Raw genomic sequence first — 26,930 nt, 5'->3', positions numbered from 1 at the left:
CCCTGCTGCCCACGGAACTACGTTTCATATATCGAGATCATGATTGATGTTGAAAAAAGGAATGGTTTGGTCTGTTATAAACTCTTGACTAACGAAAACTATCTAAATTTACCCAAGCTCCCTACCGAAATCTAATACCTCTCTCCTGACACAACAACACGGATAAGCACATTCAGTGTAGGCCCTCCAGATAACTACATGACAGTCTAATCGCATGTATAGAGTGTGATTTACTCAGTCGCCCCAGTGAGCCGAAGATTCACTATTGTGCTGGCACTTGGGTAGATAAACGACCTCCACGTAAACCAACGCGGAGCCTTCTTGTCTGCCAACTCCATGTCATACTTGGTGAGATATAGCCCAAGGATTATTTTCATGACTGCTGCGGCGTAGAATCTCCCGGGGCTACAAATGATTACAAACCATTAGTTCCATTCGTCATGGTGATACCTAGGTTTTGAAGCTGAACGGGAACACTTACCATGCCATGCGTCCAGTGCCCCAGAGCTGCGAGTTGCTAGTATCTGTAAGCTGCGAGGGTTTCGCAGTCTTAGGTATATTAAACCCTGGCTGTTCGAGGTCTGCGAGTACCCTTGGGTCGACGAATCGGACACCGTGGAAGTCGAGTGGCTTTTCGAAATTGGCGGGATCCCTCGCCATCGCTCGCTGCGGAGTACAGAAGCATTCTCCGATCTCAATTCTGGTCCCGTCTGATAACTGGAATGGCTGCAATGCCTGTCGACGCGTGCTCACTATTAGGCGGTGGACAACAGGTTAATACCATCCAAGTGAAGTTTTGGGCCAAAGACATATCTCATAAGATACAAAGGAAACATCAGGGTGCTTACTTGACTCAACTGGGGTTAGACGGGCAGACTCCCTGATAAAACTATCAAGGAGTGGTAGACCTTTTCCTGTTTTTTCAAAAGTCTCCCATTCCGGGCCTTGGAGTTCCTTTCGAAGCGGTTCAACATATTCCGGATGGAGACAAATATCATGCACTGCATAGCAAATGGTCTATAGAGTGCTAGTCAGCAAGACTTATCATGTATGAGCAAGAAACTGCCAACTTACTGTTGTGAGGACATGAACTGATCCGAACCAAAGTGCCATCAGTTCATGCACTATTCTCTCAGCAGACCATGGTTTTTGCGTTGGCGAACATTCCATCACCCATTGAATGCAGTCTTTCTGATCTGCCATCAGCAACGGCGAGCATCTACTAGAGAGAAACTTTTCACTCACATGGGAAGGAGTCTTATGCCCTAGCCGTTTCAGGGCCCTTTCTCGAAGCCTCTCCTCAGTAACCGGTATTAAGGTACTGTGAAGGACATCGTGGGACCGGAAGTGCCTTGCCAGGAGCTTTCCAACTATACTAAAATGGCCACAGGTTAGAGAGATCTTAGTTTCCTGTCATGGGTTCGAACTCACGGAACAAGAGAGCTTGGCAGAAGACGCAGAATTTCAGCAATCAGAAGGGTGTTCTCGATGAAGTCAATTGCAGCCTTCATGAACTGCTTGTCCTGGGCTAATACCCTTTGTCAGTCAAAGTAGGTTTAAACAGTGGCTTAGGGGACATAAAAATTACCAAGCTCTGCTCCAAAAAATGCCAAAGCATTGGAGTAAGCAACAGCTTCCTTAACCATCGGATACAGTGGTGCAGCTTTGGCCCCTATCGAAATTGTCAGCAACTGCTTTTATTTATACCAAGGGCTATGTCATCCCTCGTTTCCCTTACCGTTTGTGGCCGGGAGCGAATCATGAAAGGTGTCAAACATCTTGGAGACGGCCGCTCGAATATCCGGAATCAGGTTCGGCACATTGTTTGTTAGGAGGGAACGGAGAGTCCGGACCAGCGGTGTACCGTCAACGCCTCTTTTATCAAACCAGTTGAAGTTGTTCATTGTGTATTTTGGCTGGAGCATCTGCTTTGCCGCTGCCTGAAGGGACAGAACGTTGTCCGAGGCAGCATCAATCTCCTTGATGTGCTCAGCTGAAGATACAAACACATATCGAGCGTCGGGAGCAAGGACCTCATATGGAGATCCTTTGGCCTAGGCCACATATCAGCTTAATCCATATGTTGTCGCACTTTACTTGGTGAACACTTACTTTGTCATATCCGGCCTGAATGATGTTAGGACCATCCAGAAGAAATCGCCAGGCTTTGACACGCTTTGATACGATTGAAATTGGAAAGGAAATCGATGATAGGAGACAAGACTTGAGCTCCTCTCGAGCCAGCAAGAAGGCAGATAGGGCTAAGATGATGCTCCCCAGTGGAATAGCCACCAAGGCATCCATGCTATGGAGTAAAACCATTGTGTTGATACGGTTATCGTGAGGTTCAAAAAGCTATTGCTCTTTCTATATATAATAGACTCTGCTGGTTTGGATTTCAGAGTCCTTTACCAGCTAGACTTGCGTCGTTATATGTTCTAGCAGCTTAGCCCTCTACAGCTGTACAGCCCACCCAGAGTACAGCCTCAATTCTCCCTACATGGTGCCAATGACTGTCGAAAGCATCTGACGACGAAGATAGGCTGCTGCTCCACAGCCTTGCGTAGTTCTGGGATTGATTAAGGGGTATGTACTCCCTGCGTATATCACAGCGAGTTGGTATTCTGATTCCACGGTTTGCGGCGCGGCTCAATAGTAATATCGATAGCCTACTGAGAGGTGTATTGTCTCGGGTAAGTCATGTTCACAATCCTACAGTTCATCCTTGCCTTTGTATAACCTGCATGACTGGCACCAATCCGCAAAAGGCTGACCATCTTTTCCAACCCAGGATATGCCAAGCTATGCCGCATTATCCGCCTGCAGGGTAACCATTTCACCCTTGACTGTTGGGGGTTGTTGCAAGGCTGGACTGTCCACCGTTTGTATAGTTAAATGGTACTCCCCATTTTCCCAGGGCAGAACATTTATGGCTTAGTGATGAGTGTAACCGCCTAATTTTCCGGGCTGGCTGTTTCCCGCAGACTCTTGAATCGGTTTCTCTCCTTGCTTTGCTTTGACTAGATATCCTCTTCAACCAACATCCAGCGATGGATCCTTCAAAGACACCTCTTGCGCCCAATCCAAGCGGCGGGCCATCTAACTTTGTGGACCCTCCCACACTTGACTCGGCCATTCTCTCACTTGGCGTCGTTCTCATCTCCATTAGCATGCTATGCCTTACGATACGCCTCATAACCAACTATAAACATACAGGCAGATTAGGCCCGGATGATTGTGTGTGAGCTCCTACACTGATATAAATCCCTATCATATAACTAACCGCTGCTGTGATTTCTAAGATCTGTGCGTTTTTGGTGAAGCAGCCGCCATTGGATACTGGGCAATAATTGAATCTGGTAACCTTTGCTATATCCTCTTCATCATGCAGAATACAATAGGCTAACAGATAGCTAGTTACTTTAGATGGTGTTGCAAGGCATTCATGGGATGTCCCTGCCTCTGTAGTAACCAAGTCGTTTATCAAGGTGAGCTCCTATAACTTTCAAGTGTAGAAGCAACCTCAGCTAACTGTGTAAATTAGAGACAATTTGCACAACAAATGATAGTTGCTCCTGCCTTGTGGGCGACAAAATCCGCAGTTCTAGTTCTTTACATCCGTATCTTCAGCTCCGTACGATGGATATCCCGGGTCTCCTACGGACTGATTGTCCTCACGTTCCTCGTTTATGGTATCAATATCATTCTGGCTACAGTATACTGTCTCCCTAGAAACGGGGCTCCTTGGGATGCCACTGCCTTTGCGAGGTGTGCAGAACCGGTTACTCTTGCTATATTTATCGGATCTTTTACGGTTCTCGCGGACTTTATAATCTTTCTCCTGCCTTTTCCTATCATCCGCAAGCTACAGATGGCCCAAGCGAAAAAAGTTGGGCTGGCGATTGTGTTTTTGGTTGGCTTTACGTATGTTATAGTCTGCGACATTCCCCAAGATTATTCACTAACTTGGTTGTCTATAGAACCGTTATCATGAGTATAACTTCCCTTGGTTTCCGGATTCAATTGTTTCTTGGTGAAGATCCAGTATGGAATGGACTCTGTATTTCACTTACAACGTGAGTTAGCTTAAGAGAACCCCCGGTTTACCCTTTCTATAACTATGTGGTTAAAGTCTAGATGCTGACTGAGTACTAGGTTCGCAGAGTTATTTGGAACAGTTATCGTGAGCTGTGCACCGGCTATATATTCATTCTGGCTGAATATTGTACAGCCCAGCACAGTATATTCCACCCTTCGATCAAGGCTGCTTATAAGCAAGACAAAGTCCAACCCAGACAACCAGTTTGCGGATGAAGAGAGGATTGAGTTGCCGTCAAAGCTGAGAAACGGCCATGACAGCTGGCCAGGTGACTCCGTAGATGGCCTTGGAGGCAAGACAGGACCCTTCACCAGGATTTACTCGTCCTCCTCTTCCTCTATTCCGATGAAAAATGCCATCTCCAAAGCAATCCATATATCCCAGAGTCAAGCTGGACCAGATACACCACCACATTAAGGACATGAGTTAAATTTCAGGGCATTTCAATGGAGGAGGCGTCAAATTGAGCAGGCCAGACAGCTAGTTATTGATCAAGATTGCATTTCTAGTTAAGCCAATACACTGTACAACTATATTCTTGCTATTGTGATGGAGATCAGGGGGTCTTTGCCGGCAAAGTTGTAGCTAGCATATCAACCCCTTGCTTCCACTGACCACGAAGAACCCGGGGGCCAGGGGGAGCTTGCTGTCCCGTTGGAAATATAAAATGCTAACTAACTATATGCAGGGTAACTCCAGCGCCAAGGCATGGGCTCTGAGCTGGTGTTGGTGATCTTTCTTTGTTCCACGCCGCAAGTGACGCTGCTCCGGTCCGGATGGTTATATATAGAGCGTTGATATCATCCATCTTCCCAGCTTCATCCTCCTCCTCCTGCACAAACCCAACCACAGTCAGTCAGCTAGTTAGCCAGCCAACACTACCTTGTCCTCTTGATTCACTAGGATAATCCACCCACGATGTTCGAACACTTTACCGCATGGCACCTCCCGCCGCTCTTCGTGGCCACAGCCACCACCTTCGGCGGCCTGATGCCCTTCTGGAACGCTGCCTACGCCATCGAGGAATTCGGCCTGCCAAAGCGCATTGCAGTCTCCAAGGAAGCGCAGGCCATCATGATCACCGCCTCAGGCCGAACCACCGCCCTTGGTCTCGCGCTGTTCACCTTTTACTCCCAAAACAAGCTCCGCGAAGTCGACACGATCATGTTCATTCTAGGCTATCTCGGGCTCGTGGACGGCTATGTGTGCTGGCGCGAGGGTGTGCCGGGCAAGGCTGTCTTTCGAACCGTCTCCGGCCTGTTGATCGCCGCCTGGGGCTGGTTCAGCATGACGAGCTGAAAGTGAGACTGAGATGACAGGCGTTGGAATTGCGATTAGGGCGGGCTGCCAATTAAACTACTGGCCTAGAAGCAAATGTCATGCATGCATGGATGGATCACGGATGGGCGATGGATGGTTGATTGGCGGCGGCTCCGGGTTGTACCAACTGAGACATCATAAGCCTGCCAACTCTTGCTAACTGTTATCATTCCTTTGTTCTTGTGGCCGTTGTCCTTGTCCCTGCTCTCGACCTTGCTGTTAATATATCTCGGTGCATTTGTCGCTTTCAGCTGGTTGTTTTCTCCCCCGTAGCTAGTCACTTGTCCCAGTCATGTCCTCAGCCTTGCATGAAGATCCCAACTCTCCCCCTGGTCTATAAGCACAGCAAAGCACAGGCTTGCCAACATTTATGCAGTGTACATGTGCGAGGACCGGGTTAATTAGCTAGATAGGCTACTAGTTATGCTGTGTTGCTCTGGCAAGCATGCGTTGAAGTCAAATACCCCGTTGTGGCCCGAGCCTTGCGGCTACGGATTCAATATACCCAGTCAAATAACTATGTCCATCTCACTACCGTGCCGTTTGATTACAACTGCTGGCCTTATAAAAGTGCAGTTGCCCTTGTCCCGCCATATTTCACCCTCTGGCTTGGTGACCATCCCCCATAGCGCTCTTACATCTCCCTCGAGATGGGCATAGTTCCGATGGAGGAGACATCTCCTCCTCCAGCCAACACAGCCCCTGTGTCCATCTCACATACGGCTATCTCACCAGAGAAGGATGGCAAAGTCCAGGTTGAAACTCCCCAGGCATTCACGAGATCCTGGCGCATCTGGTGCATATTCTCTGCCCTTTGCTTGCTGTCCTTCATGTCTGCCGTTGATGCAACCATCATAACCACATCTCTCCCTACTATAGCCCGAGAAATCGGCGGAGCAGAGAAATACGTCTGGGTCGCAAACTCGTTTCTATTTGCAACCACCGTCCCCCAGCCCCTTTTCGGCCAGATAGCTAACATTTTCGGCCGTCGCAATCCGCTTCTGGTTGCCATCGCTCTCTTTGCTCTGGGGAGCGGCATCTCAGGCGGCGCAAAGAATGTAGGCATGTTGATTGCCGGGCGTACGATTCAAGGTCTTGGATCAGGAGGACTGTACGTTCTGTCTGACATTGTCATTTGTGATATCATCCCTCCGCGGCACAGGGGCCCGTACTTGAGTGCTGTGCTATCGACCGCCGCAATCGGCACAACCATTGGTCCCATCATCGGAGGTAAACTTGCTCAGGTCAATTGGCGGTGGATTTTCTATATCAACCTTCCCATAGGCGGCCTGGGCCTCATCGTCATTCTCTTCTTCCTGAATGTCCGATATAAGACAAGCCCGACATGGGCCCATGCATTGGCTCGCGTCGACTTCCTAGGCAACGCCATCTTTATCCCGTCGATGGTTGCGGTTTTCTTTGGTCTTATCACCGGCGGGAGTGTCTACCCGTGGGGATCGTGGCGGACCATCCTCCCCTTGGTTCTTGGAGTGCTAGGATGGATTATATTCCACATTCACCAGGCCTCGGCCATTTGCAAGGAGCCCAGTATGCCACCGAGGCTGTTTCAACATCGTACATCGGCAGCCAGCTTGGTCATTATCTTCTTGGGTGCGATTATCCTGCAGGCCATCTCCTACTTCCTCCCCGTATATTTCCAGTCGGTCAAGGGAACGTCGCCTTTGATATCGGGAGTGAACTTCTTACCCTTTGCCCTCGCCATTATCCCCTTTGGTGGACTAACTGGTGTATTCATGTCGAAAACCGGAATGTACATACCCTTACACTGGCTGGGCTTCACATTAAGCGCTGTTGGTGCCGGCATGCTGTCAACATTGAACGAGTCATCTAGCACTGGCGCTTGGGTAGGGTATCAGATTCTTGCGTCTGGAGGCACAGGAATCATCTTCACTGCTACTTTGCCGTCCACCTTGGCTCCGCTCCCAGAGTCTGACGTAGCTGTTGCAACGGGGACCTACTCATTCGTCCGCTCGTTTGGTCTGGTTTGGGGTGCAACAATGGCATCCGTCGTGTTCAATGGCCAGGTAAACTCGCATATAAACTTGATCACCGATACAGCAATCCAGGCGCTCTTGAAGGACGGTGCTGCCTATTCATACGCGAGTGGCGGACACCTTAAGATGCTGCCAGCTGATTCACGCAGCCAGGTCATCGATGTATACGTTAAGGCGCTGGCAGTCGTGTGGCAGGTGATTGCTGCCATTGCTGGCCTGGGATTTCTCTGTGGATTTATAGAGAAACATGTTGATCTTCGTAAAGAGCATGAGACGGAGTTTGGCCTTGCCGATAAAGCTCAATCTAGCTCCGAAAGTGAGATAGAGAAAGGGGTATTCCCCCGTGAAGGAGAAAGAAAAGAATGATATAAATATTTAACTAGTAACTAGAGCAAGATTTAGAGACTTTCTTTTTCTCTCCTATTCTTAGCAAGCCAATTAACTACAAGTTCGAGTTATAACTAAAGTGGCTCAATTTGAGTCGACTCATGTAAAGCTTGGTCAAACCAGGGGCGCTTTGATAACTACTAACTAGCTAGTAACTGGCTAAGCTAGTCTAATAACTCTATGTATAAAAGAAGTAGAAGTAACAAGAGCAGATGAAGGTTTAAAGAAAGTAGAAAAGAACAGCATGAGGAAAAGAGAAGAGAAATCTAGTTTTGTCTGGTTTCGTCTGCTTTTTCTTTTTCATCGGTTGAAGCGTCTTTCTCGTCTATGTCTATGATACGTCTACTAAGTCGTTCGAGGAAGTCATATTCAGCGGCAGTGAGCGTGATGGATCCTGATATATCGACTTGACCAGGGCTGATGATGATCTGGTCTACAGGCTGCTTATCATTGCCTTCGTCAGGGGGCGATTCGTCGGATTGGTCAGGGTGGACAGTCTCCTCTGACGTTGAAGACTCCAGGTCTGCCGCCTTTGGTGGGATAAGACTGACAGGAGTCCACCAGTGCGTGGGGAAACGCCGTTCGATATTGTTGAATATCAGAGCTGTAACAAGAATGAGCATGCAGGCAAGAAGGACGACAGGCAGGAGAAACCAGCCGAGGTGCCTTGTCCTGGGGTCAACGGCCGAGAGCAGAGCTGTTGCGCCTGCTGGAGGATGGACGGTTTTTGTGAGAGCCATCACCAGCGTGGCAGCAGCACAGCACAGCGGACCAGCTATCCAGTAGAGCTCCTCATGACGCGGGTGGAGGCCAAATAGCTTTGTGATCCCGACACCGACAACAGCTGCCAGGAAGTGTCCAAGGATGGCATTCCTGGGCTGTGCGAGGGGTGATTCTATAGCACAATATGCAAGCACGGCTGCAGCTCCCTAACCCAGCCGAAAAGGCGTCTTTGGTCAGTTGATCAGGGGGTTCATAGTCAAAGAGGGCATTGAGATAGTACATACGAAACTGCCAACTACGAGGGGAGCATCATGTTGTTTGAAAGAAGGGATATGTTGAGATATTCCGGTAATGGTCAACAAGCCGCAGAAGACGCCAACGAACGTCCAAAATATAACGACCAGCGTCCCGAGCTTGGGCACTGCTTCACGTCTATGGCCGAGGAAATGGGCCACAGGATATGGATATCGGTGCCATCGGGGGTGCGGGATGAACCGGTTGAGGAAGATATCGATATCGATCTCTAGCCTCCTGAGATCGTTGAGGTTCATTGGCGAGAACACTTTTTTTTATAACAGCAAACAATGGCCGCCCATGAAAAGAGTAACTATGTCCAGCAAGGAAACAGACGAGGAAAAGGAGACAGCGTCTATAGACACATGGAAAGAAAAGAATCGAAAGAAATCAGAGTCTCTCTCTATATAGTGACTTGACTTGCCCCCGGAGCCTGTTATCATGAGACGCCCGATTTGACAGCCAACCGAGCGACCCTTTTGCCTCCCAGCGTCAAGCACACGCTGGAAAGAAGGATCCGAGAGAGAGAGAGAGAGGCAGAGGGAGAGAGAGACCAGCTAAATATAACCAAGCACCAGAGAAAAGACGGGGTATATCATCATCGAGGACAAGCCAGCGCCGGCTTCGCCAACTCTGCCAGTCTCTAACTAATTTCTGCGATGTTTCTCGCCTTCTGGCCGTGGGACTATTTCTCCGCGGAAGGCCGGGAAGCTGGCCGGTCCGTCTTGCCGGTACAAGCCTCGTAAACCAGTGGAAGCCAGTGGAAGCCATCGGGGGGTCTTCTGGTACTTGATATCTCGTATAAAAACTGGTGGCTGGCGAAGTATCTGATGCGCAGGAAAAGCTTGGTTGGCGAAGCTTTGCAGGGTATCCGCCCGTAAAATTACAATACCGCGGCAAAACGTTCACCTCCCTGTTGTTGATCGACTTCCACCATGCTGCTCCTTCGACTTCAACGACCGCAACGACAAGCAGGAAGATAAAACAGCAGGGCATCAGACATGGGGAACGCCGTCCTGGATCCCTACTCACTCTGTGTGTAAGTATTCGACAGGCCAGACTGATTGATGACGACGACGGTGGTATCCCTGTCTCGACGACGCCAGAGCTGACCCCCTTATCCCATCCATCGACGGCACATCCTTCGCTGCAACGATAAGTCGTCTATTAACAGCTAAAGGCTTTAGCAGCTGAGATTCTAGGTGTCTATATATTGGTTATATACTCGAATAAGCAGCCGTTTCTCGGCATGGGCTCCGTTGTGACGGCCTGTAGAGTGCCCTGTGAAACGGACTTTGCACGACCCTAGCCTTCCTAACCCAACACCCATGGACATCAAACTTATATCGGCCCCTGAGACAGATGGAGACAGCTGCTTTACTGCATATGGTGCTGATGTGATTTAAGCTTGATAATCCCTGATCACACGATTCACCCGAAGAGCGGGAAAGATGGATTATGATTAGTTCTACTAACTATGTATACAAGAAAACGCTTCAGCCAAAAATATTTTAGCACCAGGCTAGACTCTGTGTTCGCTCGCCTTTTCCGACGGGGTGTCCATACGAACATATACGTCTGTCGTACACATTATCCCTGGAAGTGCGCCTCGTTGTGTCTCGCTGCCGTTTCGAAGTGCGCCGTTGCTCTGAGAATCCTTGAGGAAAGGAGGCAGATGATAAGACCCTGGAGATGATACCCTGGAAGCGCTAACTTCAACTTTATATTCACACGCTGATGCCGATGACAATGCCGGCCCACTGCTGCCCACCCTTGCACTGCAGTGTGGCCCTCTTTTCTTGCCGTCGTAGCTGTCGATTGGACTGAGCCGGTCGTCGTCAAACGTTAGTCTGTTCGGTGCGTATTTGGATATCGAGATCATTCGTATCCTAGAACCGTCGCCGGGACTGGTTGAGGAGGTGTCATCATAATCAATATTGTGGCCGCCATTGCCGTACCGACTGACGAATATTGCATCGCTGTAGCTCTCGAATAAGGGGCGAAGGGTGTGTATTGAACATGCTATCGTGGCGATATGGAGCTCGAGTCTAAGACGAGGATCAGTATTTGGTACTGCGTGGATAAATATGTGGGTTACGATAACATACGTGCTCAGGAGGAAGAAGATATCACCCCTGGATAAGTGTTAGTCTCTCACTTATCATAACGTCAAGGTGGAAGGCTCAAGACATACCGATACCCGCTGTCTAGATATACACTGAGTATAGAATGAGTCATCTTGATAATGGCTACACAGCACCCCCTAAAACACGAATGTCAGTATATGTTCTTCCCTGTTGTCAACTGCAGCAGATGCAAACATACAGATACCCCAATCCCACAATGCCAGCAAGGACAACGCCTGCACGCCGTACTAGGCTCCTGGGAGGGAAATAGTAAAGCGGTAGATTAGTGAGAATCAAGTCTGTCAAAACATCCTGTCCTGTTGATCCCGTCAAAAAATCAACCTCGTCAGCTCTGTGAATGTGGCTATCCGAAATCTAGGACTCAACGAACCACACATGACCACACTGATAACGGACATCGCCTTGCTCCCAATGCAAGTTTCGTCAGACATGGAGTACGTCCAGTATACCTTGATGGGTCGACATCGAAAGATAAATGGGCCAAGCCGCGATATGGTCGTCACTATAACGAGTCCTTTGGGGTTTCTTTTTTTAAGCATGACTGAATATAAGGATATAGAGGGCAGTGAGGTCTTACCAATTAAACCCTTGACCAGCAGCAAACAGCCCTTTGGCTGCGGTACTCGAAGAAACTGGAAACATATTGCCACTTTGACCATCGACTTGGCTACTATCAGGAATATCCAATGGATGTATGATATCAAGGCTAATCTCTCAATGTCAGGAATCGACATGTCATCCGTATATTTACCAAGGCCATGCCGTGACTCGTCTACCAAAAATGCCATGCACACAAAGGAGAATATCTACCAAAAGCACACATATCAGCCGTCAAAAAATAAAATAAAATAAAATAAAACAGTCGCAAAGGTTCTACCTACCGTCGCCACGACCAGCAGACCATCATCCGGCCTACAACATCTTAGTAGGCTGAACCGAGTATAGCACCGGAGCATGATAATCAGAAACGAGAGCGCGGAGAAGATGCCGGCTGTGCTTAGGATCATAGCTGATTTGCTGCCATGACTAAAGGTTCGCTCAAACGCAAAGTCTCGCTGGCTGCGAGCGACGTGAAGGCTGGACAGCAGGCCTTGTGTAGAGACCGGCAATCCCATACTGTCCAGCCATGAACATGAACCGGAGAGCAGTTTGAGGTATGTATGGATGTAAGGTAAGATTATCGTGGTCTCATGGCCAAGTGAGAGGACAGGCGGAAGGCAAAGAGATCAAATAACACGGAGAAGAGAGAGGGAGAGGGAGAGAAAAGGAAGAATATGTAAAAGATGTTATGCTGCAGCAGTTATATATATATAATATATACGGAGTATGCAGGCTATGTATATATATCGAGGCTGAAGACGGTTCTGGTCCTAGTGATAGCGATAATGACGGTGCATGAGAAACGTGCCCTAGTGCGTGTTTGACAGCATGAAAATCAAGGGCGAACGAAGAAGTAAATTATTGACGCTGGGAATGCAGAAGCATACGGAGTACATGCACATATTTGTAGGTACGGGGGAGGGTATCATAAAGGGACCATTTAACCGGGAAGCCAAAGGCCATGAATGACCCGACTACCCCCTCCCGCATTCCTCTACCTGCTCGAACGCTCCTCGCCGGGTCTTTTTCTCTTTCCTTTCTTTTCTTTAGAGTAGCACTTTGCTTCTTCCTCGTCGACTTTTCATGGAGAAGGACAATATTTTCTTTTTTTTCTCTTGCCGTCTGCTCGCCTTCTCTTCTTAGCCTCCTCGCTAGGGGGACCCGTGATACTGTAACCTCCATCTATTCCGAATACATGGAGTTGGATAGGTAGCTAGATAAGAGAACAGAAAGGCTGCGGGAAGTCAGAAGAACCATACTAAACGCATCAGGAGGCGAGGAGGATGCGATAGGCTTCTTCTTTGTTTGGCCTGACCCTCGATCTGCGCCTAGACGCTTAGTTACTTCTCCCACGGAAGTAGCTGACTTGAGGAGAAGGCATGGCGACATCACAGGCCCCGTTGGGCAAGGCAAGAGTTTGTTGCATCTTTGATGCCATGGCCTGTGTGTATCCGCAAGCTCAAAGAAGAGACACACACGAAGGAGGCAGGGGAAGAAGAAAAGAGGCAGAAAGCCACCACCAACGGAAGCGTAGGACAAGGAAGCACAGGTGGCCGCCCACTGCGAGAATGGCCAAGGCAGGGCCATGCTTTGCAGGCCCTCGAAATGAGTGAGAAGGGCCAGAATAGTCAGGTTAAAAAAGCAAACAGCGGAAGCCTGGCCTGAGAGTAAGGTATGATTTTCCCGTGGTGTTCCCGTACGCCATGCACCGTAAAACGACAGCAGGGAAAAGAAAACCGATAACCAGATGGTTTGGAACGTCGCTACATATGTGGTTCCAGCTACTTCTCAGCTCATGGAGTACACACGCAGCTAACGATGCAGGTGGAGTTTCAATCTGCACGAAGCAGAGAGGAGGCGGCAGCAGGATTTTTCGGGATAGGATTCCCCCCTTTTCTGCTCATGGCTGAAAGGGCGTGTCATGGTACTGGAATCAGACGCAAAGGGACAACGTTGTCAGCCTCTTGACTGGTAGAGACGCTCCTGTGGTTGGCTTATCGAAAAGTAGATGTATTAGAACGGCATTGGTTGTATCGTGGTGTAGGTAGTTAGTGAAATGCTGGTCATTTTTCGCTGGGAATCCACAGATCACATTGATATTTGCTTTTTATCCTTCTTCGCCTGTTAAACTCCATGCAAGGGTTGGTTGGCAGTGGTATTTGATATCCAATTTGAACATCGAATAGTCTCGGGGGTCTAAAAGTCGTTCCAGTCGATAAGAGCCTAGAGCTATCCCGACCCATGGCTCGGTCGTATATCAACTCTACCCAGGTAAGTGACTCTTTAGCTAGTTACTTACCGCTCGGTTAGTTTTGAAGGTACCAAGTTCCCCCCAAAGGTTATGGCTGATGAACAGCTTCTGAGTTAAACCGAACAAAGAGGAAGATAATGGGGATGAGGCTTTTCTAACGAGCTAGGATGGGGGAGGAGTAACTAGTTACTGGCTGTTCCCTGGAGCCACTCTGGGGCATGCACCCGCTTGGCCCCATGGGGGGATGGAGTCAGACAATTTTAGACCCCCCAGCGAGCGAAACATTGTAGCCAGTTGCCTCACGGATGCCCTGGGCAATGATGTGCAGCGGTGTGATATATATCGCCGCTACATCAATCGTCAGTTTGGATCTGGTTCCTCCCCAGACGACTCCGAGAGCCTCGTTGTTGGACTTCCCAACAACGAGCTGGCCGCAGGGGTCGTTGTAGACGAAATGCCCCTTGCCTCCACCGATAGCTGCCCACTCTTTGGTTCTAGTTTCTTGACCGGCATTCCTATAACAGATACAGCTCTTCACCGTGTTAAGATATCCCTTCTCTCTTCTTCCAGCAAGATAGATCTCACTGTTACCAGTAGGTCTGGCCCAACGGTCGATTGTTACTGTTGTCCTGTTTCGATGCACGTTGCCCATACTAACGTTTTTTCCGCATTTCCCTGGCTGGCAGAGAACCACTGCCCAATCTAACCTGCAGTTGTCGTCCTTTGATACTGCTAAACCAGAGCTAGCAAGAACGTTGCCAATGTGCTCCTCTTCCTCGTCCTCATACTCGGGGTCATCGACAAGCTTCCCAAAGGTGTCTATTGCGAACTCTTGGGTAGTTGGGCATCGGATTCTGATATTCTTCCCTATATCTTCAGTAATAGGGCCTGCAAGATTGTTGTTATATCAGCCATGTTCACTGTCTCATATGTCTCTCTAGAACTCATTCTATGGTGTTGGGTCATGAGCGAACAACTGACTTAGCTCTTTGCCAGTACGGGTGAACCTCCCCCTGCGTAGGCTGACAGCATGATGGCATGCCAAACAGCACTCCTTAACATCCGAGGCAAATTCCTCGCCAGGCTTGGACAGGAGCAGATAACAGCTGAAGTTTCCCAGGGACTTGTCAATCCCATCCGTAGCAACATAGGTGTTGGAGGATAGATTACCCCCATAGGGACCCCATAGCTTCCCACCCTTATCGTCACTGGCATCTGGGAAGCGCAGATCACGTACGTTGATGGACCATCCATAGGCAGTCTCCGTTGCGCCGCACCAGACAGTTCCCCCCAACAGCTCAATGAAGAGCCCTCCTGTCACCGTGGAAAATAGAGCGATGCATCGTTAGCTTTTCCTGACCTGCGTTGAACTATGGGTTGAAGAAACAGGTCACTAGTTACCTGAGCATTCGTAGATTTCATGAAGTATCTTTTTATAGTCGGAATCAATATAAGGGAACTCCAGCACCGTAATAAGGACCGTGGTCTCGCGTGTCTCCGCGTGTTCTCCCCTGTGCCTATCATTGTGCACCTGGCGCCGCTCAAAGCATTCAACGGCCACCCACTGAGTCCCTACACGGTCCAGAATTTCTATGATACGGCCTGAGACGACATCCCACTGCGAAGAAATCGGATGGTCAGGGGCGACAGGATGAGTGGTGACTGGTACCATGTATCTGAAGCCTCCATGATGGGGGAATGCCGCATATGTCCCGACCAGGATATGTGGGTTGTAAGGATAAGTATACCACCCAACGCGGTTCATCTTGGGAGACTTGATATTCCTTCTTAGCAGTAGAATAACGGCCTCGTTTAACTCCCTATGTTGTTAGTTGTTACTAAGGCCCGGTAGTTGTTGTTGTCTATGTCCAGGGCTCCCGCGACAACGATCTAAGTCGGTGATGCAACAACAACTTATGATAGTTATTCCCTTCCATGTCTACGGCACTAGGCTCCATGGTTTCCTCTGTTACTCCTTGACCTTGTATGATATAGTAATGGCTTCCAGGTGGCTCTTCCTGCTGTCCCAGTAACTATTATAGGCTAGTTCGGCCTATATAAATCTACAAAAAGCTTTGCTGCCTAGTATCTGAGCAAGAAACTATATACATTCATAAGCAACAGCATGACTCTAGGACCTTGAGACAGACAAGGTTGCTCGCTTCTTGGAGCTCTCCTTTGCAAGCTCAACCAGACGAATGACAGTACCCGAATCTGCGGGATCTACAGGGACCGGTCCTTGATCAGACAGTGCCTTTGCAAGTGAACGGTAGAACTCCTTGTAAGTTGGTGGCTCTGGCCGAACTGTCTGCGAAGAAAACTTCCCCCCAGCAAACGTTGTAAGGACACCTAGGGTGGATGTTAGCTTGCTTATCGAGTAACTAACTAGTTATCGTGGGTGACTGGTTGCACTACATGCGACACATGTGTTTGATGTGCATGTGCACAGGACATTCACGTAGGACAGCTGGAAAACGTACCGTGCCTATCACTGGGCTCGCAGCCATACTGGGCATCATCAAGTTTTACACCGGCTTGCAATTGGTCCTCTTGAGGGTCGAGGTGGTACTAAATGGTGGAAAATCGTCAATCTCTTTGATATGTGACAAAAAGTAGAGGATGGTATAGTGATGTACCTTCTTAAAGCTCCCCTTTTCGCCTCTAATCCAGAACCGAAGCTGGTTCTCCTCGGGACTGATAACTCCACTCTTCGCTGTTACCAGTAGTCTGTCATAATGCAATAGAACGGTAAATGAATCCTCGTAATTTTCCGTACTAATCTCTCGCTGGGCCGTGATGAAGCCAGTGATCTCGTTTGGAAGGCCAAACAAGTGGACTGCCTGATCGATAAGATGCGTTCCAAGGTCATAGATGGAGCCACCGCCGGGGATATCCTTGCCCTTCCATGCTTTCTTGATATTGAGCTCTGGACGATGGCGGTCGAAGTGAGTCTCAAACTCAACTACGCGACCAAGGGAGCCGTCTTTGATTAGTTTTGACGCCGTGACAAAGTCTGCATCCCATCTTCGGTCTGGCATCGTATATATTGTCAGAAAAAGCACCTCCTATCCATATACTAACAGCCTACTCACTCTGGTACACTGTGAGCAGCTTGTTTTGTGTCTTTGCTAGCTCTATCAACTCGTTTGCTTCTTTCGTAGTGGGAGTAAACGGCTTCTCAACGACAACTATATATCTCACACACCGGTTAGCCGGACGCCCACTTTGACATGCCTTGATGAATGGAGAATAAACAGTACCATGCTTCTTTGCCTCCAGAGCAAGCTTTGCCAGACTGAAATGGCTGTCTGGAGTGGTTGTGATCACCACCGCATCGACAGCGCTATCATTGACCAACTCCTCCGCACTTCGATATACCTTGCTTTCTGGGTGGTCCTTTTGCGCATCATCCGAAGCCGAAGGTGTCCTTTGCACAATTGCATATAGATTGAACTCTGGGAGGGCGCTGATGAAGGGAATGTGGAAGACTTTGGCACTCATGCCGTAGCCGATAACCCCCACGTTGAATGCTTTCGCAGCCATGGTGGGGGATTGGTTAGCTGCCTGTGTAGTAAAGTAGTTAAGTATATCTCTGAGATGGGAGAATGTATTGAGGATGCAGAGAATCTATGCTAGCGTCCTCTCTCTTTCAGCAGTAATAGCTGGTGAATTTATGCAGTAGCTTGTCGCTGTGAAATAGGACGTTCTCAGCGGATGTCGTAGGGCCAAGTTGGCTAACTAACTATAACTTAACTGGTCGGTTAGCTAACTAGCTAACCAGTCGTTACTCCGTAGATTGTATAACATTGTGGTGGCAAGTTAGTTAGGGAACTATGGGGACTCCAAACTCCCCACGCAATTTTGCTGCTTAGCGAACCATCCCTTGAAACTGTTGTCCTTTTCTATCTTCTTCCTTACCTCTCCTTTTAACGAGCTTCTAAAGACCAGGCTCCTCAATATGAACTGGGAGATACAATGACTCACGTGATGGGCTTATTGGATGGATGGCCCCGAATGGATAAGATCCGACTACATCGTGGTCGTCGATGCAGGCCTACCAGTGCTTGCAATCGGATGGAAGCCATACTGACACGCAGGTCTGGCGAGTGTCTGATGTCAGACGGGTTTGTTAGTGAATAGGCTGATCGGAGTTTTGATATTGAACTCGTTAGCCCCGTGGGTCCCTAGTTAGTTTGGCCAGCTGGCGACTCGAGGGTTGGGCTCGCTGTTGGGCGCTCTCGATCCTCTATCTGATACCCTGCTCTATACGGAGTACTCCCGTTGGTATTCGATAGAGTAGAGCGCTTCATGATGGGTCAGTCCTGCTGAAAGGCCTGTCAGTCCGTTCGTTTGTCCGGAAAAGACTCGACAGAGTGCGTGATATCGCGATGTCAAATACCTTCGTGAGGCGACGAAGTCAACAAATGCCCGCCCGCCGTTTGAAAATTTTTGATTGGCTGCACGTTCAGCAACTTGGGATGCTCTCATTGGTGTGCCAAGAAATTTACCTGCACTCCTGTTGGCCCAAGTAAGCAAATCGCCGGCCAATCATGTAAATCCCAGCAGACATATTGGCGCTAAACCGCGCCTCGTCGCGGCTGGCTTAGGGCTGCGATAGCCGCCGACGGCAGCCGCTCTGGGCAACCCAGGGGCACGTCATCAACGACCGAGGATCCAAGGTGTCTGTCTCGACATGCTGCAGCCGTCACAGCTTCGTGGAGGTTCTTCGTCCGGCCCTGGGCGCTGGATGGAGCATCTTTTGTGGGGTTCGGGTGCGGGCGAATGTATTTTTAAGTTGAACTCGCGATCCGCTAACTAAGTTAACTAGCTAACATTGATGCTCATGCACAGATGCATTATTGAACCTTAACGCAACGAGTTGTCAGAGTCTCGACGGCCAGCAGAGCCGGATGGCGACGATAATTGGTCGGTGAGCACTCTGCAGAATATCGAGGGCTGGCTGGGATGCGTGGATTTATTTCGATGAGCTTATCGAGGAAAATCTCGGATGAAAAATCTCTGCTCGTCCAGACTAAGTAACGGGCGAGAGGTGACTGGGCCTTGGTTAAGCATACAGAGTACCGATGACAGCAGCGTTCCGTGTCGCTGGTTACCTTGCGAAAACATACTTCGTACACGCATCCGGTTTGTACATTTATAAGTTGGGCCAACAAGCCCGACCATTATTGATGAAGATTAGGCTATAAGAACTGCTTTTCCCTGCGGCTTCTGCAGCAATGGGCTGTGTCCAAGCCTAAAACTGCCCAGGGGGGGTCTTCTGAGATCCAACCCCATATCCTTCACCTTTTTTTCAGCTCCCAAGAGGTTTTAAGGGGCTTAGTGGCTTAATCGGAATGGCAGTTTTGTATAAGAGTCCGCCGCCATAGCTAGTGCGCCGGGTATGTTCAATTCGTGAGAATTCAACCCCAGTCTTGATTTCTTCCCGCACTTTTCAGCTTCTCTCTCTCTCTCTCTCTCTCTCCCCGTTCCTCCAGAGTCATGTCTGTGAAGACGAATAAGACGAATATTCTCCGTTATGGTTTACTATTCCCGATTGTTTTAATATTCTTTTCCATTAAAAACGAGGTTTTCATCGTGGGACGCTTTCTGTCCCTCCTTGTCTTTGAGATTATTCCGGGGGGACTGATAACTCAACCCACTTCCAAGCTATCAACGGTATTACCACCATTTGTGCCCTGCGGAAAATAACTGATCAGTTAGAGATTGACAAGCAACACTCTCCCTAGGCATTGTCTCTTTTCGACGCGCAGAAATCTCCATCAATAACGTTGGACAATACTCTGGCCGGCCTTTTCCGCGAACATGGTGTCTCGGACTCCATAGTCCTAGACATATACAATGGCTATACCCACGTCGATATCCATCCACAGATTCTTCGCGAAACCGTCTATATCCAGGATGAAGATGTTGGCTTTTCGAGCAACCATACGGACGAAGGACTCGAACGATTCCGAACGCTTGTCCTGGCTTACAAGACGGTCAAGTTCTTGCTGGGGATCGGCCCGATTGACGTATACCTATACCGCCCTGCCAATCTTCCGGCGAACATTGACCGACTTTTGTCGCCTCTCCCCGCGAATCAACGACCACAAATCCACTATATAGATCTGAACAAGCATAACGTACAAGATGAGTTGCGACGAGTTACCCGGGGGAAGAAGTTATGGTACTATCGACCAAAGTCATATATGCTCGAGTATGACACTTTGGTCCACCCTGATTTCGCGTATGAGATCAACGACAAACGCTTCCTTTTACATCCCACCATTCCGACTCCTGATCTACAGATGGCCCCGCTGCAGGGCGAGGATCTAAGCGCCTCGGTCCTCTCGACAAGGCCGCTGCCGTTTGTTGTCAAACTGCGTCGTTGCAGCGGGAGTCGAGGAACATGGATTGTCACCAGGGAGGACCAGAGACAAGAGATGCTTACTGCCATGGCAGAATACCAAGACCGGGGGGTTCCTGACGTCCAGATATCGGAGTTCATACACTCCACGCGACCCCATTATTCAGTGAACTTCTTCGTGGGCGCGGCTGGCCCGTCCAATGCGAGTTCCACTGTGACTTTCCTAGGAGCCACAGAGCAGCTCTTCACCCAGTCGGGACGCTGGGCGGGCGCAGTGATTGACTATCGATCACAGAAGCAGATCCAGGAGCAATTAATGGATACCATCAATGCTGTTGCTCGCACCCTGATCGGCTCCTATGTCGGATGGGCAGGGATAGATGTCATTATTGATGCGCATAGCAACCGGACGGTGGTTGTTGATCTCAATGCGCGGTTAACAGGTGGTTTCGTTGTATGCTTACTTTCAAACCATTTCATGAAGGAACGAGGGCTGCCTTTGGCTCAGGCTCAGAGCTTCCATTATGAGGGGAAATCGCCGGATGTTTATACCCTTCTAGCTCCGTTCATTAGCAAAGGACAAGTTATTGTCGCCGCGGCTACAGAGTCCCTGCCGAACAACTCTACTGCGCAGCTGATATTCGGTGGACGGACCCGAGAAGAGCTTTTTAGTATCAAGGCTGCAATTCAAGAGAGATTGAGCCGCTGCTTAGATCGTCACGGTATGATTGATTATTCCATCGGGCGCCCTAGCATGAGCATTTAAGTATATAACTAGACCAAAGGAAGCACATGGGTTTTGAATAGACTAACTAGCGATTTTAATGAGTTAAACTTCAATAAAGATTAATGCCTTTCGAGGGTACGCGCTTGTGCAGTTCTGAATATTCCATCCCAGTATACTCAGGGGGCAGACTTAAGGGAGAGACCCGATGGCCCATTCAGTCCGCCATACTGACTTAGCTAGTCATCTCTGTATAGCATTGAATGTCTGATTTGCGAGGTCCTGGATCTAACAGGGGTATATTCCACAACATGGCACTCGCTACCTTATCCATCTCTCCAAGCCCTCCTTCGTAGATGCCGAAAAGTGCGTCACCGATACAGTATAACCGAGGACAAGTAGCAATAGAGTACTCGTAGGGGATCTATATCTTGCAGTTGATCTAGCGGCCGCACCAGGCTTTTTAATCCAAAGCTGTGGAGGTCAAGTTTGCAGTTGGCTGTAGGGCGCAGGGCATCCACCAGACAAGGGGTATAGTAGTCAACTTCTATGCCGAGAGTAAAGAACGTCCATAACTGCTGGTTAACTTAGTTAACTAGACGCAGCTGGCCGTTTGATGCTGATCATCCGATGGGGTATCAGCTATCATGCCAGAAAGGCCAAACAAGCCATAACCAGCCATCTACGCCCACAAGCAGGCCAGTAGAGTTGACCCAGTTGACCAGTGCCAGGCCAGGACGTCAGGGCCATGCCTTTATCACGCTGCAGCAGCCGTCTTGTCGCCCAACTTCCCATCAACCACCGCTGTCCCTCGGCCCTAGACATGGAATGGAGTAACTGCACAGCTGAATGAATCCTCGCCCATCCGTCCGCCTAGGCATCAACCCTTCTGCCTGTGGAGATACGAAGCGCCAGGGTCCTATTTTTAGCGGAAGCAGAAGCAATCCGGTCAGCCACAGCGTCGTCAACCTCGCTCTCGTAGGCGCAGCGCAGCCACTTCGGGGTAGTTAGCTGGTTATCTGGTAGTTATACACGCAACTGTTTGTTCCTGGCCGGCGGGGGCTGAACGGTCCTCCTGCTTGCTATCCGTGGATGACTATGAACGGGGTGCTCGTCCCATGCCTGCGTCCGATCGTCCTGCTGCTGCTGCAACTGTGCATGTCGTCGCTGTCGCTGTCGATAGTTCACTTGCTGCGTGGTTGTGGCTGTCTCGGGCCGTCACTATGGAGACTGTAACTGCGCCAAGGTGCTCGCAGGCAAGATGCAAGTGTTGTTTTTCTTCCTCCACGCTCGCTCAGCCCCAAGTCTGCCTGTCTATCAGTCCAGCGCCAGCTGCCTGCCTATCGAGCACTGATATACGCACCGAATAAAAAGCGCTGCCTTGTCTGCTTCTGCGTCGTTACCTTCTCTCGTTTAGCATCTTCGTTTGTTTGGCCGAGGTTCTGGCCTGTTTATTTTGCCTCCGTCACTATTTACTTGCGTAAACAACAGCAACCACTAGATATCTACCACGGCCGGGAGACAGACACAGCAGAAGATACGCCATATACACACCTCGAGCCGCTGCGGATAGACAGACGATAGACAGAGGATACAAGGGGAGAGATGCTGAGCCTACCAGATTTCACCAACTCGCGGACAAAGAGCATCATACATGGATTCCAGGCATTCATAATATTCCTAGCATGGGCGATGACAATTGCAGTGTTCACACAGCCAGGCAAGACCGATGGCAGGACGGTCTACTACTTCATCCTGGTACGTTTGGCGCTCTGTTTCTGGGGATTGAAAGCTGTAGATGGAGTACTGACGCTGGGCTGTGGTTAGTGCTGGGTCAGCATCCCCGGGCTCATATACCTGACGGCAGTGCCCATGTGGCCGCGCCTCAGGAAATTCGGAAACGTCTTTGCCTTTGCGTTCATCGACGGTCTCTTCACCCTGCTCTGGTTTGCGGCCTGGATAGCTACGGCAACATATGTCGGGACGGGGGTAGCTCAGGGTGAGAAAGACAAAGACAACGATAAGAACAAGGACGACAAGGACAAGGGCAAGAAGTCCGGATGTGATGTCTTCGCCTTTGGAAGTCCGGCCAAGTGCAGACTAAGCACTGGAACAACTATCCTGGCTGTGCTTGTCTTGTAAGTGTATTGCTTGATATGCAAAAGGGAATGCACCACTAACGAGTTTCCAGTCTAATCTTCATTGGCACCACCCTGATCTCTCTACGAAGCGTGATGGAATACCGACGGACAGGAACAATGCCCTACGACGGTTCGGACCCTACCTTTGCAGCCCACGCTCAAGCAGCGTTCTCCTCAAACGCAGCACCACACGACTTCGACGATGACGACGACAGAGACGCCGAGTCCCGGACCGGCCGGTACCACGGCGGACCTCCATCCCGCCAAAATGACGAGGACGCCTACGCACTTCTACATAACAGCGAGGTAGACGATTTGGGGCCCCACGGCAGCCATCGTCCTCCGCCTTCTTACGACCCTACTGCGTCTAATGTCAGCAGTCTGCCGCCTAGATTAAGTCCTATCCCACCAGCAGGCAGTTCATTGAGTGATTATGACACCAGCTACGGAGGGGCATACGGTGGGCACCGATCAGAAGTCTCCGGCGACTACTCCTATAACCGATAAAACTCCCATTCTCGCCCTTTAGTTCGTTATGTACAGGTTTGTCCAGCTTATTTTCCCCCCTCTCTCAATTTTTCTCTTTTTGATCTCTGTGTTTCTATAAAAATTTGGAAGTAATACCTTCTACCTACCAAGCGTATGTATCTGGTTTTTCTGTTTTCATATGACCTGTTTTTCTCCTATACATTGCTTTACTCTGCTCAACAATGACGGGAAATAGGAGGGGACTCATGAATTGGGAGGCGCTGTGCTCAATGGATTTCCTATATATGATCTTTTCTCCCTTTCCTGTTTCCTTGCAAGAGAGATGCTATGCTACTAGAACGCTGGCTATTTTTATGTACTGCTGGCCCGGAATGAGATGCCTGATTTCTCCTTTTTTTGGTTTCAAGCCTGTTATACCCCTGTGAAGTCCTTGTTCATTTATATAATTTGAAATGATGAAGATCGTACGGGAGACTAACCTTGGATTTTATGTCCAAGTCTCAATTCTTGCTTTTTACTTTGCCATTTTGCATGAACGAAGCGTAGTCATCGATCGAATTCATTCTTGGTCAGTGGTCAAAACCCATAATGTACAAACGAACGAACATCAAGTAAAGTACAAAAAGCGGAAGAAAGAAGCAAAGAAATCATCAGGTATGGTACAGGCACAGTTCAAGTCATAATACAGGATTTTTTTCTTCCAGCCATTTTCTTCCTTTTTCATAACAAGCCAATAAACAGTAAACAGCCACCAAACGAAATCAAAGTAAACCAGTAAACTAGGAAATGTTGAAATAAGGGAGAAAGGTAAGACATGATATAGTCTAGTCATCGAAACCTTCATCGTCCCAGTGGTAAAAGTCTTCAGGGGCAGAAGCTTCATCTTCACCTTCATCAATTAGGTGCTCCCTGGGAATTGGATGTGGGAGGCCTAAACGATCCATATGTTCGCACTGAAGCTTCATGGCGTACTTAAAGAAGTTCTTCTGTCCCTTCTTGATAGTCTCAATATCACGCTCGGTTAAGGGGCGCTTAGTACGTGGGTGGTTTTCAAGTGGAACGCCGCGTTCGAGTAGAATGTTGGTGTAGTTCCTATTAGGCTCTAGGTAAGGAGAGACCTTTTTGAATTTGCCGAATGGGTCGACGGTAACTCGTTGGCGTTTAATGCGAGTTTCATCAGTAAGAGGAACATAGGTGTGAGGCTTTGCTGGGCAAACATCCATCTTCTTGGCTTTCTCGCTGTTTTGCAGCTTTGGAAGTGAGGGATGACTCTGTTTCTCGCAGGCTTTAGGAGATGGTGGGGGGCAGTTGAAGTCAGGCTTAGCCTTTTTAGTCGGGCGAGGAGTGTCTTCACGTTCATTGCGAGATAGTTGGTTCTGAGGAGATGGAGACTCAGGGTCGGCAATGTCCTCGTATCGACGCTTGGGTTTTATAGGGGCTGAATGAGTAGAAGAGGAGGTGGAAGATGACACACGCGTAAGGCAAGAAGGAGACTTTGCATGCTTCATGGGCCGGCGCGATGAATTGGTATCCTTAGTTTGAGAACGAGGGGGAGATGGAGTGGTGAAGATATGCTCGTTCTTATTAACAGGTTCAACTTCGGAGGGGGCCTGAATATTGGAGGTTGGGACAGGTTTGGGAGTACCAACAGTCTGGGCCTGGGGGACAGCGTTATTTTGAGCTTGGGTATCATTATTAGTGCCAAAAGCATAGTCGGCAATGCCCTCGAGGAGAACACGAGCATATTCTAAAGTTTCCTCACGGGTGAGCTGAGGAGAAGGACACTTTTCACTAGCTGATGTCTCATGAGGCTCAGAGAGATTGGGTGTGGTAACGATAGCCTGAGAGCTTGGGCTGGCATGCTGATCGTGGTACTGATAATCACTAGGGACCCAACGGTTGTAGATATCATTGGCAGTATCTGCCATCTGCTTTTTGTCGACTGAGTGACATTGAATTAAAGGAGCTACAACCTGTGCAACAAGAGCATGGTTGACTTCGTCGACAGTGCAGCGGTGCTTATAAGCAAAGTCCTCGTAAGGAAAGCTCGAAACAATTGTGCTTGCAAGATCACTGAAGAAAGATGGAGGGAACTGATCAGGATTGGTTGTGGTGTCGCAGTTTCTAGGGCCGATCAGAATTTTGAGAATATTGCCATATGCTATGCCAGACCAAGCAGATCGACCGACTGTATCGCCGGTAGGAGACTGTTCATGGATAGTTGCGAGGACTGGAGCAGGTGCTGTCTGGGTCTGACTTGAGGTAGGGTCAAGCTCGTAATCGGAGCGAGTAGCCTGTCCATAGGAAGAAGTTGATGAAGAGGACAAGGACGAGGATGATCCGGAGGCGGAGGCGGAGGCGGCAGGAGATTCGGAGATAGGGGCAGCCTCAGAGGCAGCAACAGAGCCCAAGTCAACAATGTGGCCAGTCTGGGCGGCAGGGGGGAAGAATTGGCCAGCAGAGACGGACTCTGCAGCTGAAAGCTGCCCGGAGAAAGACTGGTAGGAGGCGGCCGGGAAGGGAATCAGAGGAGCCACCCCTCCAAGGCCAGCAGCCGACGTTGCCAGCATCTCGTGGGCGGCCAAGCCCGTGTAGAAGGGCTGGCTGAGGTAGCTGGTGCCCTGGTAAAACGCTGCAAACAATCAGTATCAGATCTTCTGCTATATACAGGGAATCTTGGAGCTTACATCTTGGAGCATCGAGACGATACTCGCCCAGCTGAGGCCCGGGAGCAGCCTCGGGGTTCAACGAGTTGACCCCGACAATCTGGACGTCATCGTCCTCGTCGTCGTCCACTACGTAGTAGTGGCACCGAGACATGTCTTCGGTGGATGGATATCTGGTAGTCTGCTGATGCTGGGCTTTTGAAGCTGGATGGCTGCCTTCTGGCTGTCAAATGTAGCTCTTGCTGCAAACGGAAAGGTAGAACGGAGGATATTAGGAGGATGAAAAGGATGAAGAAGAGAGAGGAAGATGAGGAAAGAAAAAATTCCAGTCCCAGCCTCTTTTAGCTGCTTGATAAAGGGGCGGCTGGCAACACAGCAGAGCCTGTCAGTCCATTGTTAGTCTAGTGTTGTTAAGTGTCCTATTGTGAAGAATTTTCACAGCAGGACAAGGGCTAGCAGACATAGCGGAACACTCTAGTAGCTAGTGAGTCACTCAGTTATATATATGTGGTATATAGTATTGAGCATTGAGGTGTATCTTTGATGCTTAGTGTTCTATAGTGATAGCAACACACTAGGGTATTGATAGAGCACACAGGTAGTGACGAGCCAAACAAACACAGATAGATATCATATATATCTATAGATCTATAGACAGACAATAGTCACAGTAAAATAGATAGATGTAATACCATCTACCCGCAGGC

General features: G+C 49.2%; 11 protein-coding genes across 11 annotated transcripts; 6 read left to right on the top strand and 5 right to left on the bottom strand.

Annotated features, from left to right (window-relative positions):
- Positions 1 to 230: 230 nt before the first annotated feature.
- Positions 231 to 2,322, bottom strand: ARB_04006 (cytochrome P450, putative; the record flags this gene model as incomplete). The annotated part of the gene is made up of 8 exons (XM_003017084.1): positions 231 to 405; positions 482 to 752; positions 849 to 1,017; positions 1,075 to 1,375; positions 1,432 to 1,528; positions 1,589 to 1,672; positions 1,739 to 2,054; positions 2,113 to 2,322. The coding sequence occupies 8 exons, from the start codon at positions 2,320 to 2,322 to the stop codon at positions 231 to 233; spliced, it is 1,623 nt and encodes a 540-aa protein (XP_003017130.1).
- A 1,240-nt stretch (positions 2,323 to 3,562) lies between these two features.
- ARB_04005 (uncharacterized protein) lies at positions 3,563 to 4,516 on the top strand (the record flags this gene model as incomplete). Its single annotated transcript, XM_003017083.1, has 3 exons — positions 3,563 to 3,924; positions 3,981 to 4,076; positions 4,156 to 4,516. 3 exons carry the CDS (start codon positions 3,563 to 3,565, stop codon positions 4,514 to 4,516), a joined length of 819 nt encoding a protein of 272 aa, XP_003017129.1.
- A 501-nt stretch (positions 4,517 to 5,017) lies between these two features.
- Positions 5,018 to 5,398, top strand: ARB_04004 (uncharacterized protein; the record flags this gene model as incomplete). Its single annotated transcript, XM_003017082.1, has 1 exon — positions 5,018 to 5,398. One exon carries the CDS (start codon positions 5,018 to 5,020, stop codon positions 5,396 to 5,398), a length of 381 nt encoding a protein of 126 aa, XP_003017128.1.
- Positions 5,399 to 6,084: 686 nt separating this feature from the next.
- On the top strand, positions 6,085 to 7,800 carry ARB_04003 (uncharacterized protein; the record flags this gene model as incomplete). The annotated part of the gene is made up of 1 exon (XM_003017081.1): positions 6,085 to 7,800. One exon carries the CDS (start codon positions 6,085 to 6,087, stop codon positions 7,798 to 7,800), a length of 1,716 nt encoding a protein of 571 aa, XP_003017127.1.
- A 287-nt stretch (positions 7,801 to 8,087) lies between these two features.
- ARB_04002 (HPP family protein) lies at positions 8,088 to 9,095 on the bottom strand (the record flags this gene model as incomplete). The annotated part of the gene is made up of 2 exons (XM_003017080.1): positions 8,088 to 8,750; positions 8,829 to 9,095. 2 exons carry the CDS (start codon positions 9,093 to 9,095, stop codon positions 8,088 to 8,090), a joined length of 930 nt encoding a protein of 309 aa, XP_003017126.1.
- Positions 9,096 to 11,360: 2,265 nt separating this feature from the next.
- Positions 11,361 to 11,837, top strand: ARB_04001 (uncharacterized protein; the record flags this gene model as incomplete). Its single annotated transcript, XM_003017079.1, has 1 exon — positions 11,361 to 11,837. One exon carries the CDS (start codon positions 11,361 to 11,363, stop codon positions 11,835 to 11,837), a length of 477 nt encoding a protein of 158 aa, XP_003017125.1.
- A 2,249-nt stretch (positions 11,838 to 14,086) lies between these two features.
- ARB_04000 (uncharacterized protein) lies at positions 14,087 to 15,601 on the bottom strand (the record flags this gene model as incomplete). Its single annotated transcript, XM_003017078.1, has 3 exons — positions 14,087 to 14,703; positions 14,818 to 15,150; positions 15,238 to 15,601. 3 exons carry the CDS (start codon positions 15,599 to 15,601, stop codon positions 14,087 to 14,089), a joined length of 1,314 nt encoding a protein of 437 aa, XP_003017124.1.
- A 204-nt stretch (positions 15,602 to 15,805) lies between these two features.
- ARB_03999 (NAD binding Rossmann fold oxidoreductase, putative) lies at positions 15,806 to 17,379 on the bottom strand (the record flags this gene model as incomplete). Its single annotated transcript, XM_003017077.1, has 5 exons — positions 15,806 to 15,869; positions 15,987 to 16,221; positions 16,317 to 16,404; positions 16,473 to 16,867; positions 16,929 to 17,379. 5 exons carry the CDS (start codon positions 17,377 to 17,379, stop codon positions 15,806 to 15,808), a joined length of 1,233 nt encoding a protein of 410 aa, XP_003017123.1.
- Positions 17,380 to 19,335: 1,956 nt separating this feature from the next.
- Positions 19,336 to 20,969, top strand: ARB_03998 (uncharacterized protein; the record flags this gene model as incomplete). The annotated part of the gene is made up of 2 exons (XM_003017076.1): positions 19,336 to 19,512; positions 19,584 to 20,969. The coding sequence occupies 2 exons, from the start codon at positions 19,336 to 19,338 to the stop codon at positions 20,967 to 20,969; spliced, it is 1,563 nt and encodes a 520-aa protein (XP_003017122.1).
- Positions 20,970 to 22,532: 1,563 nt separating this feature from the next.
- ARB_03997 (uncharacterized protein) lies at positions 22,533 to 23,575 on the top strand (the record flags this gene model as incomplete). The annotated part of the gene is made up of 3 exons (XM_003017075.1): positions 22,533 to 22,685; positions 22,755 to 23,065; positions 23,119 to 23,575. 3 exons carry the CDS (start codon positions 22,533 to 22,535, stop codon positions 23,573 to 23,575), a joined length of 921 nt encoding a protein of 306 aa, XP_003017121.1.
- Positions 23,576 to 24,381: 806 nt separating this feature from the next.
- On the bottom strand, positions 24,382 to 26,377 carry ARB_03996 (uncharacterized protein; the record flags this gene model as incomplete). The annotated part of the gene is made up of 2 exons (XM_003017074.1): positions 24,382 to 26,189; positions 26,245 to 26,377. 2 exons carry the CDS (start codon positions 26,375 to 26,377, stop codon positions 24,382 to 24,384), a joined length of 1,941 nt encoding a protein of 646 aa, XP_003017120.1.
- Positions 26,378 to 26,930: the final 553 nt, after the last annotated feature.

The sequence above is a fragment of the Trichophyton benhamiae genome, assembly GCF_000151125.1.
Source record: "Trichophyton benhamiae CBS 112371 chromosome Unknown contig01293.0, whole genome shotgun sequence".
Taxonomy (NCBI): Eukaryota; Fungi; Ascomycota; class Eurotiomycetes; order Onygenales; family Arthrodermataceae; genus Trichophyton; species Trichophyton benhamiae.
Note: the sequence above shows the minus strand (reverse complement) of the source record. Positions and strands in the feature narration are given on the sequence as shown.